This window comes from Megascapheus bottae, chromosome X, assembly GCF_031878675.1.
Source record: "Megascapheus bottae isolate mThoBot1 chromosome X, mThoBot2.hap1, whole genome shotgun sequence".
In the NCBI taxonomy this organism is placed as follows: domain Eukaryota; kingdom Metazoa; phylum Chordata; class Mammalia; order Rodentia; family Geomyidae; genus Megascapheus; species Megascapheus bottae.
In genome coordinates this window covers 18,813,867-18,825,642 of record NC_143547.1, presented here as the reverse complement: position 1 = coordinate 18,825,642, position 11,776 = coordinate 18,813,867, and the positions used below count along the sequence as shown (strand labels likewise).

Below are 11,776 nucleotides of genomic sequence, written 5' to 3'. Positions count from 1 at the left end.
TAAAAATTTCAGGACAAGTCATAATGGACAGGAAACTTGGCAGAGCTTTATTGAGAAAGCAAGTAACCAGGCAAGCAGAAAGGCAGAGGTACACTCTGACAGAGTGTGATTGTTCCAAGGGAGAGAGCTTGAACTTCATTTTTTTAACAATTTTTCCTTTTATTATAATAAAATTGGAGATCAGAAGATTGTGGCTTCTTAAATTTCTATTATTGGGCCGAGAGTTTGGCCTAGTGGGAAGAGTGCTTGCCTAGTATGCATGAAGACCCAGGTTCCATTCCTCTGTACCACATATATACAAAAAAGCTGGAAATGGTGGTTTGGCTCAAGTGGTAGGGCCCTACCCTTAAGAAAGCCCAAGAACAGTGCTCAGGCCTGGAGTTCAAGGCCCAGGACTGTCAAAAAGTTTTATTATTATGGTACTGTATAAATTGGTTACAAATACATTCATAAGGTAGTGAGTACATTAAGCTTTCCCATATTTTTCTCCCACTTTCTCTCCCTCCACCCCAACCCAAGTTTTAAAGTTCATTTCCAACACATTGTACAGTTTCATAAATCAGATAGTGTGTACATTTCTTTTACCTTACTTTCTCCAAGTTTTTCCTTCTCATTCCTACCCTCATGTTTTGTAGTTCACTTTCAACATAGTATTTAGTTGCCACCACTGCTGCATTCGTCTTTATCCTTCATTTCTGTGCCCTCTTACCCTCCCAAAGCAGATAAACAAGGAACGACAAAATCCAAAACAACAGTAAAGAAAAACACCCTCTGATTTCTGTTTATACTAAGCTTTTGGATAGAAGGCAGGGTTTGACTTAAAGTTATTGAAGAAAAATATTTTCTTTGCTCTCATACCTGGAACACTTTATCTCTCTTGATGTTATAGGTTAATAATTCTGATCATTATGTTCAGGCATCTTCAAAGAAAGGATGAATTCTGCCAACTGTCTTTCTTAAGACAGTTGTCCATTCTTAAGTATTTTTATGCACAGAGGAATCCTTTTGTCAAGTATCTGACCACTGAAGTATTGCACAAGTAATTCAAAAAGAAATAATGCATTTTTTCTGTTTTCAAAGCACATTAATTATTTGGGATCAACAGGGAAAATCAGATGGAGAAAGTTACTCTTGTTCTTTTTCTTTGTTGGAATTTTGTAGTTTATGAAGTAGTATAAGGGTTAATGTGAAGAAGTAAGTGCTTCTATGCTTTAAATAGTGCCTTTTTCTGAATTTCTCTCTGTTTACTTCAAAATTCATTTCCCTTAATTTAACTTGCCTCATTATTTTAAGATTTTTTATTAAATATAGATATTATTATAATGGTGATTTACAAAGAAATTATCATTTCATATCAAGTAAGCAGTATAATTCTTTTTGGACACTTTCACCCTGTCCATCATTCTCACCCAGTTTTTCCCTCCTGTTTTACAATTTTCAAGTGTCCAGTGCTCACCACTGCTGCATTTAATCACCCTTTGTTCCTCCGTATTTTGAGATTCTTAAAGGAAAAGTGCCAGGGTATGTAGGAGGCTAAAATGGCAGTTAAGGATGCATGGAGGAATCCCCTCCCCAGCAGAACCTCTTCAACAAGCCAACTACACTTACCAAGTCAGCACAGCACCTAAGGGCCATGGAATGAGCAGTCCCCAAACCATGCTCACTACTTTATTTCACTTCATATACCTCTGGGATAATAAACTTGGTCTGAAGCCAGGCCCTCATGGCTATGGCCTGTAATCCTAGCTATTCAGGAGGCTTAGATATGAGAGCTGAGGATCCTAGCTAGCTTAGGTGAGAAAAAAGCTGTGAGATTCTCATCTCCAATTATGCACTATAAAGCAAGAAAGTTCTAAGACACAGTACTTAGTCTCTGAGTTCAAGCCCTAGTACCAGCACAAAATAAAAAACAAACAAATGTGCTGTTGAAAATCAGATGCCATGACTCTAGGTGGGGCGAAAGGGAGTTAGCAGGTAAACTGAGGAATTCTCCACTAATCAAAGGGACTCCAACTAGTTATCTTTCATCTTGTTAGCACAATATGGGTGTTCTTTTAGTGAACCGTGTGTCTCTACCTGCATTAGATTATGTGGTGAGCTTTTGTCCGAGGTCTAAAGGACACTGAACAGTGAGGCCTCAGCTCTGCCAGTGGTGATGGTGAGATTCTGAGGGTTGACAGAGGATGCTTTCCTTAGATAGAAGGTCTTGAAATAATCCAGCAGAACCCCTGCTAGAGTTAACTGGCTCTGTCCTGTATCTGTCCTAGTTTTCAAATGGCTTTATTCATTCCTGCCTCAGGGGATGAGGAATTAACAAACTTGTACCAAGCTTTTTGGAAGAAAAGAGTCCCAGTGAGACAAGTCCTGGTGGAATATGGGGGTGGACAGAAAATGCTGTTTGAGATGCTCCACAGAAAACCTAACTCAAGCTCTATTGTCAGCCCTGCCCACAGAGACATCTACTGTCTACAATCCTCCCCTCATGCTGAGTGATGATGAGAGTAAAGGCTTCATTCTGAAAAGAACAGAATGAAGAGTTCCAGTGGAGGGAATCAAGAACTATTTGAAATCAATAGTAGTTCCCAAAGTAAGGCTGGAGAGTTCCTCGGAATCCTTATGTTCTTTTGTTTATTGTTGTCATCCAGACCTGGGGGCCTTCTGCATGGTCTCTAACCTTTTATCTTGAGATAAGAAAAAAAACACAGTACTTGAGGAGAATGGCAAGGGTCTATAGCATTAGGAAGAAGATCTTTGACTTATGATTCAGGCTTCTCAGGGAAGCCTGTACCTGATGTATTTCTAGGGAAGTCCCAAGCAATGGTTTGGGGAGATGATGGCACAATTTGGTTTCTGGGTCTGAGATTCAACTCAGGACTAGATAGGAGGAGGTACAGGTCCATCATTTAGTAGAGTGAGGAGACACTGGGCAGTGCTAAAAGCCAAGGTGAGGATTTAGAAAGGCTTGGAATCACCCTGCATGTTTCCAGCCCCACAACTGCTTTGAGGCTGCTGAGGCTGCTAAGGCCCCATCCAGAGGACAAGGAGGTTGCTTTAGGACTTTAGCATGTGTATCTGACAGAGGCCAGGTGTTTGGTAAAAGAACACAGCTTCAGCAGATGAGCAATTCAGGTCCTATAGAAAGTTAAGGTGAGAAATAAAACAGGAACGAGGGGCCCAAGACCCATTCGAATTTGGAGTACAAACTTGACCCTAGTTTGGGGACAAGTGTTGTCCTTCAACTTTGAAATCTTTCCTTCTTTTTAGTTTAGATATGACTGTACTTTAGTGCCTGACACTTCTACTCACTGGCTAGCACTCTCCCAAGTGAACCATGCCTCCAATTCATGAACTTTGAAGTCTGGGGGAGGTAGTTCAAGGGATGAAAGAGGCAGTAGTGGTGTAAATCAAGGGGAACACTCAGGGAGACACAAAGACACACTGTGCTGTGGAACAGAGATCAACCTCCATTCTCCCTTATTGCTGGAAGGCCCTGAGCTTTGGCTAGTCAGGGCATCTTCACTTTTGTCTTTGGGCTGGTTTCAGGAAGGAGTGGTGTTGGTCTTACATGTGTGGCATCTGCTCAGCAGAGCCCTGAGCTGAGCAAGGAATCCCCAGATGTGAGCATCCTGTCCCTTTTTGCAGCCCAGGATGATACCTGGCATTGCTATGCGGAAAGATGCCATGATTGGCTTTCTACTCAGGGTTTGGTGGGTGCTTAGGACATGGTGTGGCAGTGACCTTGTTCTGAAAGTTGGACCAGCCTGTCAACAGACGAAAGGGTGTCAATGCCTTATGATAAGGAAATGGGAACATCTTGAGGACTGTCCACACAAAAGACAACCTCTGAGCCTTTAATACGTCTGTAACTTGTGAAAGATCACATGAGTGATATCACCATGAACTCAGTCCTCATTATGTATCTCAGGTATTAGGAGAATGAGGCCTAGGTGATGGAAAATTCTTTCGGACAGTGCACATTTTCTTGTTTGTTTGTTGTTTGCTTGTTTGGTAATTTTGTGTATTTCTTTTTTTTTTGTCAGTCCTAGGCCCTGGGCTCAAGGCCTGAGCACTATCCTTGGGCTTTCTCAAGGCTAGAATTCTACCACTTGAACCACTGCACCACTTTTGGCTTTTTTTCTATGTATGTGGTACCAAGGAATTGAAACCGGGTCTTCATGCATGCTGGACAACCACTTTACCACTAGGCCAAACTTCTGACCCATTGTGTATTTCTTTTGTTGGAGCTTGAAATTAGTTCTTACACACTGTCCCTGAGCCTCCTTGTTTTCAAGCCAGTGCTTTGCCTCTTGAGCCACTGTGTTGCTTCTGATTTCTCTTCTGAGTACTTTATTAAAGATAAGAGCCTCAGGGAATCTTCTATTCAGGCTGGCCATCCTCAGATGTCAGGCCCTCAAGAGAACAGTGCATGTTTTATTGACCTCACTAACACTGCTCAACTAAAGGAGGTGTCCACAATCTATTAGTAATAAATACCATCACAACAGAGCCCTCCTCACCTAAATACCCAGAGCCCTGGCCCCCAAAATTCCTTCTCATCAGGTATGACAAACCTAGAAAGCCTTTGTGGATTGGCCTCCCCTCACTTTCTCATCTAGTGTCACACAGAAAGTAAGGCTTTGGCTTAAGGATGGTGTCCTTGCATCATCACACAGTGACTTGTCCTGATATTCATCAAAATGAGAACCCAGCAGAACGCACATCTACACGGCCCACATCTTGCCTAGCCAAGAGAGCATCTTCTCCTGCCTCAGTCATCCCTAAATCTCACAGTCTTATTTTCTCAGGTACAGAGAACACACTCCAAGGCGGGGGGCTACACAGAGGAAATATCTGAAGGTTTGAAATTAAAGCTCTGTGGGGACAGAAGAACTATTCTGCACAAAAGAACCAAATATTCAGGTGCTGCCATATAATTACTCTGAATATGTTGCTCTCTATTCAGGAGCTTCCTCTGTTCTGACTCTGGAGTCAGGAGATCAGTGGTTGAGGATAATAGATTATCGTGAAATACATAAAGAAGCTGAAGCTTCATGACAGAATGAAGTGATACTTGAACGTGAGTATAGGAATTACCTCTGCAAATAGCAAGCCCTGAAATAATGCAACTGTACTAAGCACATCAGCCTTGCTGTGAAAATCTAGTCAGAGGAACCACCCACTCTTTACAGTTCAAAGGAATCTTGGATGAACAGCCTTACAGTGCTCACAATCCTCTAAGAGGCTTCAGTGGGAGAAGCACAGGTCATGGGAGTCATCCATATTAGATCAAACTATACACAGAGGAAGCCCCATTCCCAAGGGCCGAGTCCCCAAATTATTTAGAATATATTGTCAACACTGCTCTAGGTGATGTCAGGTCAGGCCAGCACCAAACCCTTTCTTTACCCCTTTATGACTCCAGATGGACTCTGAGATGAATAGGCATTCTCTATGATCCTTGGAGAAGAGTCCTTAGACCTTAGTCTCTCAGAGGTCTAGCTGTGTGCAGAAGGCCGACAGAAGCAAACTTCCCCCACGTGGGAAGTTCCTGAATACTTCTTGGGCACTTTCATTGCTAGCCCTTCACAGATGGACTTGTGTGAAGGTGACTTCTTTCCAATCTCTCCCATCCTTCCATTTTCCTTAGGGAACCACGGATGTCAAATCTTTGTTGCTTAGTATTTGGAGGGAGGATTTCCAAGGTGTATAGTGGCGGGTAGCAAGATGAAGTGTACTCCTTTTCATAAAGGGCCTGATAGTAGTCTAGCTACACTTTTCCCATCCTTCACATGCATGTTTCCAAACAGGAGAAAAGCCCTTTATTCCCCTAGGAGAGAAGAAACTGAGAGCCTTGTTTCAACACTTGTAGGTCTAAGAATCAGAAATACCCAGCTCTATGAGTGCTTTCCATCTGACCACCCATAGACCTAATGTGACTGAACCCATTTTCCACCTACACCTTCCAACTGTGTGTGTGTGTGTGTGTGTGTGTGTGTGTGTGTGTTTGTGTGTGTGTGTGTGGTGTCTTGAACTCAGGGCCTTATTGAGCTTCTTTTGCTTAAGGAGAGTATTCAAATACTTGAGCTGCAGCTCCATTTCTGGATTTATTGGAGGGGGTGGATAGTGTACTAGAGATAACAGTCTTTTGAACTTTCTTGCCTGGGCTTGCTTCAAAGTGCCATCCTCTGTCCTCAGCCTCCTAAGCAGCTAGGATTACAGGCATAAGGCACCAACAGCTGATCACCTAATTTTGTTAAATTGATGTTTGAAATTATCCATATTTGTGTAAAGCATGTGTCATATAACAGTGTATGAATACAATGCATCTTGATCAGTGTCACCCATCCAGTGCTCTCACAGACCTCTCTCAAGCCACCCCATTACCCCACTTTTCTTAATTTTGTCATATATACAGTGGATCCTTCCACTCCTCACAAGTCCCTCATTCATTTCTCTACACCTCTTCTGTTGTTTGCCATTCTTGAATGTACTCATTTCCTGCTACAAATTTTGTTGGGCTGTGACCTAGTCTTTCTAAAAGATTATATTATTTGAAGTCTCCACAGAGTCTATATTTGTTTGAGTTCCTCAGATAGGCAAGAACCAGTTACAGGATATTCATGAATCTGAAAGCAGGAACAAGATTGTACCCAATCAGTTCTGAGTCCTGGAACAGTCTGTTTTGTTACTGCTCCTTTACTTCATGTATGATAAGCTCTTCTATGCTCTGCTGAGGCAGGACCCAGTGTTCTAAACCCCTAATCTCTCTTAGAATCTGATATAGAAGTCATAAAGTAGATGTCTGGCCTTCTTTCCCAGTGCCTCTCAAGGCTCACTGCAAGAGCAGGCCTAACCCCATACAGTCATCTCAGTCCCTTTCTAAGCATCAACTTGAGTAGCAGCAGAGTCTGTCTGATCCCTTCCTCTGCTAAGTCCAAGAAGTGGGTTATGCTCTTGATTGCTGAGAAGCTGTAGTGAATGATGGAGGCAGTCATCTCTAATGGTATTTGATCCCAGCCCTTTCCACATTGGAATGTTGTTCCTGTCTTTCTTCTCCTGGATGTATCATGTTATATACAGCGCAGGAGTACAGGAAACTAAAGTGAACTAAAATTCAGGAGAAAGTTCCCCCATTGGAAGTCACTTCACAACTCTGATTCTGAAGGATCTCCTAGAATGACAGATCATAGAATGTGAGTCAAAGACCAGATCCTTTTCTCTCTGCCACATGCTTCCCCATTCAAATCACTGTTCTTAGTTTTTACCTTTCTTTTAAACTGGGCTAAGTTGATCTGTTTTCATATATTCATGTATTGCCTTCATATAATACTCAAATATCACCCTGTCATTTAGTCATCCCTTGCCACTGGTTGCCCTCAACCAAGAGAGTTCCCATTTTCCATTTAGCTTTTTTCCTTTTGTGTTTTATTGGTTGTGGAGAAGACACTTATAGAGGAAAAACATGTAATATTGGTCATTCTCAATTTGGCTTCTTTCACACAAGTTTTTTCTATTTTTCTACAATTTAAATAACTTCATTTTTTTGTGGGTGATGGGGCTTGAACTCTGGGCCTGGACACTGTGCCTGAACACTTCAGCTCAAGGCTACTGCCCTACCCCTTGAGCCACAGTCCTACTTCCTATTTTCTAGTGATTAACTGGAGATAAGAGTCTCATGGTCTTTAGTGCCTGGGCTGGTTTTGAGCCGCAATCCTCAGATCTCAACCTCCTGAGTAGCTAGGATCACAGGCATGAGTCACCGCGTCCTGCTCAACTTCATATTTCTGTGTGTGCCAGTCCTAGACTTGAAATCAGGGCCTGTGCACTATCCCTCACTTTTGTACTTGCATCTCTACTCTCAAATTTTTGGTAGTTAATTTGAGATGTGATTTTCAAAGATTGTTTTATGCATTATTATTGTAAAGGTGATAAACAGAGTATAGTTACATAAGTCAGAAAAAGAATAGTTTTATTTTTGGCAAGTGTCACCCCTTCCCTTACTTTCTCCCAGTTTTCCCTCAGATCCCCACCCACAAGTTGTAAAGTTCAACATAAAATGTCAACTTCCACTTTGTGTCCAGTCAGTACCACTGCTGCATTTGTTCTCCCTTTGTCCCATCCTTTCTGAGCCAGCATTGCCCACCCAAAGACAGATAAACAAAGGAACAAAATCAGCAGGAAAGAAAAGACACTCTTGTCTCTGTTTCCTGGAGTTCATTTCAATCTGTATTTTCTTGGTAGTGCTATAGCTAAAAACCCTACCAAATTGTGTGCTAATAAAAGATATTGCCATGTATAGATGCTAAACTAAAGGATTGCAGAAGAAATCAGTCATGGAGCTTAGTGACTTAGCATTATAATTTCCTGAAAATGCACACATAGCCAGTCAAATTAAAGGACAATGTATTTAATTTTTCATGTTACAGAGACCATTTGCAAAGAAATCCCTATTCCATTGTGTTAGTAGTATGGAACTGATTTCTTAACTGTTTTTAAAATTAGGAAGAGTCACTCTTCTACTGCAGGAGCTCTCTGTTCTTCTTGCAAAGCTTCTTCATAGAGTGATCCGAAGGCCCGAGGATCAATTTTGCTGAAACTAGCCCAGTGTTTCAAGACTCTCATTTTTGTGGTTTCTTCATAGGCCCGTGATCCCCACATAAACTGGTAGATAATGGGATCACTGCCGGGTACCTGTTGATATTCTAAGTATTGCTCCCCCACAAAATCTTCCATGAGAAGCCTCCTGGGGTTTCCATAAATGAAGTGTTCCTTGTCAGGATACACTTCAATCTCACTCAGCACCTGCCAGATGGCTTCCTCTGTGGCACAGCCACCTTCCGTAAAGACGATGCAAAGAATAATTATCAGCAAGCCTGTCTTGGGCATGCCCTGGACATGGCTCCTAATACCATCATAGGTGATTCCTGCCGCTGTAGTGAGCGCATAGGTGTGGATAATAGGGTCCACCTCCTTCATTTCAATGCCAAAAAGTAGTTGCAAGCATATAGAAGCTTTGTCTAAGATAATCGGGAAATATTGCCAGTGAGCTCTCATGATGTGATTTACAATATCCACCTCAGTAACTAGCTGGCTCGTCCAATACTTATATATCAGGTATGGGACCAATGTTAGTGCCTCTCTCCGCAGATCTATTTGCAATATATCCATATCATAGAGGCATGGATTTTCCCTTCTCTGATCATTAGATTCATGATCTGCCTCATTCCTCTTCCTAACTAACTCATCTAGGAGAAATTCTATCACTTCCATTGGGTTAGGGAGCATGGCCAAGGCCATAACTATGGCCTCTTCATCAGCCTGGAGGACCTGCTCACCCACCAGGCCTGCGGCCTCACTTTGGGCCTGATGGCCTTGCTCAAGCTCAGAGGGATTTGAAAAAGGTATCATGGCTATCCTTGTGGATAACGAGTAACAGGGGGGGAGAGCAGCTCACTTATGTCGACTCTTATGCCTGTAGAGAGAAAGCAGGGACATACTTTCAGCTGAGAATGTTCCTCCTGGCAGCTTACTTACGAATTCCTACTGGTATTCTCTTTGGAGCTTTAAGCTTCTATAGGTTGCTGTCTCTCTCTTGTGTCTGTTGCCTGTAGCCTAAGAGCATGGGAACAACTCAACAAGTCACATGGTACTGAGCGAGTCTGAGTCTCTAGGGTGCAGACTGAGTGTGTAGTGTTGAGTAATGTGGAGTTCTGTGTGGTGGGATGAATGGAAACCATGGTACCAATTTAGCATATGCGCCTCAATTTTAACTTCTGGCCCTAGCAGAGAACTGTCTGCTGGATTACAGGGAGTAATCCAGGCCAAGAACTTCACCTCCTGGGCCCTCAAAGTTCCCCTGGAGATGTCTGGACTACTTTCTACTGTCCTGGGGCACACTCACAGGTCTGGCAATGAAAGTTCCTCACATGTGACCAGGGGTAAAAACAAAGGTAACCAAATGCAGTATGAGTGAGGGCTATCTCAGTCTTGACCTTGAAAAAATGCCAGGTTGTTAGCAGAATATTGCAATAGCTCAAACCCTGGATACATAAGGCCTCAAGGACATGGAAATAAGAGCTTAATTATGAGTGACTATTGTTCTTAATGTACTATGTTCTTTTTTCTTTTCTCTTGTGTTGCCCTTTGGTTAATTTCATATTGTTACAGTATCTGACTTTGTGACCTAGTATATTTTATATATATATATATATCTTTATTTGTTTACTTGAAATAGGAGGGGAAAAGATAAGGGACGGCTGGGGGGAAGAGAATGGGGACAAAAATATGAGAAGGGGTATCAATGTGTGAGAAATAATGCACCTTCTATCTGGCAGATATAAATGTAACCCCTCTATATATTGAAATAAAATGTTAAAAATCAAAGATTTAAAAAAAGAAAGAAAAAGAAAAAAGCCAGGTTGTGAAAGTTCCCTCTGAGAACCTGAGGCCACCATCCCAAACCAGATCATATTTCTGTGCAAAAATCTAAAGATTTAAGGGGAGATAAAGGCACCTATTCTTTCTAGGTTTTCTCATAGGTTAAATAAGGAAAGATTGTTACTGAAGTCCCATATGTATGAGTGGGGATGTTATCCCTGTCCTCACCTTTACTCCAGACACATTCTTGACATTCCCTCTTGCTGATCACGTTGTTCCACTGAATTCCCTCGCTCAGAGGACTCAGCTTCGTGGTTTCTGGGAGACAGAAGTATATATACAGTTCATGTGAACATTGCATCACAGATTTTTCAAGGCTGACGGGGGGGGGGTGGAATCCAGGACTTTTCTGTTGTGTGAACCCTCAAGGTATTCATAATCACTCTTTACCAAATCTGGGGCTTTTCCCTCTGTTAATCTCCAGGTCCAGTTTGTAGGACAAGACTACCATTTCCTCACCCCACCCCCATCATATCCTGAGAAACCACTGGTGCCATTTCTTCCTCACAGTGCTGACTGGAGCCACCCTGAGCTTAAAATGCAAGTAGTGTCTCTGCATCTTGAAAAGGCGCTGTTGGTCTACTCTAAGAGCTCTGCTGGGTATAAGATACACTCCTCATAACCAGTTCCACTCTTTTTAGAAACAAGACTTAGAAGCTAAAGTGAGGTGCCCTGCATCTAGGCATGCTGTCCTGAGCCTTCCAGGATGATGAGTGGAGGTCTACCTCAGATCTGACCTGCAAGGATCTCTACATTTCTACCTCAGCCCTCCCCCTGAATCCAGGCAGAAGCCCCACACCTCTCATGATACCACTCACCTCCAAGAGACTTGGAGGAAGACCAGAACTCAGTCTGAAAAGAAGGGCAAAGTTACCCATCCTTGGTTTCCTAACATCTCACCTTGACTCTCTACAGGATTTACCCTACACCTTAGATTCAGAAGACTTGGTTGTTTGATCACCTGATCTGGGGCCTGCACAGGGTCACTGCATGAGTGAGTCTTATTGTTTCTATGGCAATCTCAGTTGCTCCTGAGTCTGCATCTTGAGAACTCAGTCAGCACCTAGATGATCAGTCTGTGAAATTCAGAATTTATCTATCTAATCCCTAACTCTATGATATAGAAAGGTAACTATGACATCACTACTGTGATCAAAAAGTGCAGGGCCTCCCTGGAATGACAGCAGGGACAGACTTCCTTTGTGTTTCCCTTTACCTGGAGCCTCAGATTGTTTCCTTAACATTCTTGGCCCTGACCAAGGAAGGCTCTCATTTCCTTTTTCACTGTTTCCAGCTCACGTCCCAGCCCTGTGTCCCCTACGAGTATGTTAACTATTCA

General features: G+C 42.5%; 1 protein-coding gene across 1 annotated transcript; it reads right to left on the bottom strand.

Annotated features, from left to right (window-relative positions):
• Positions 1–8,391: 8,391 nt before the first annotated feature.
• Positions 8,392–10,694, bottom strand: LOC150040541 (melanoma-associated antigen 11-like). The gene is made up of 2 exons (XM_090325783.1): positions 10,606–10,694; positions 8,392–9,472 (listed from the first exon to the last, which is right to left on the bottom strand). The coding sequence occupies exon 2, from the start codon at positions 9,406–9,408 to the stop codon at positions 8,509–8,511; it is 900 nt and encodes a 299-aa protein (XP_090181909.1). The 5' UTR covers positions 9,409–9,472; positions 10,606–10,694; the 3' UTR covers positions 8,392–8,508.
• Between the last annotated feature and the right edge of the window lie 1,082 nt (positions 10,695–11,776).

Coding starts and splice junctions, on each gene's coding strand:
- LOC150040541 (XM_090325783.1), bottom strand. CDS start 9,408: ATGATACCTTTTTCAAATCCCTCTGAGCTTGAGCAAGGCCATCAGGCC.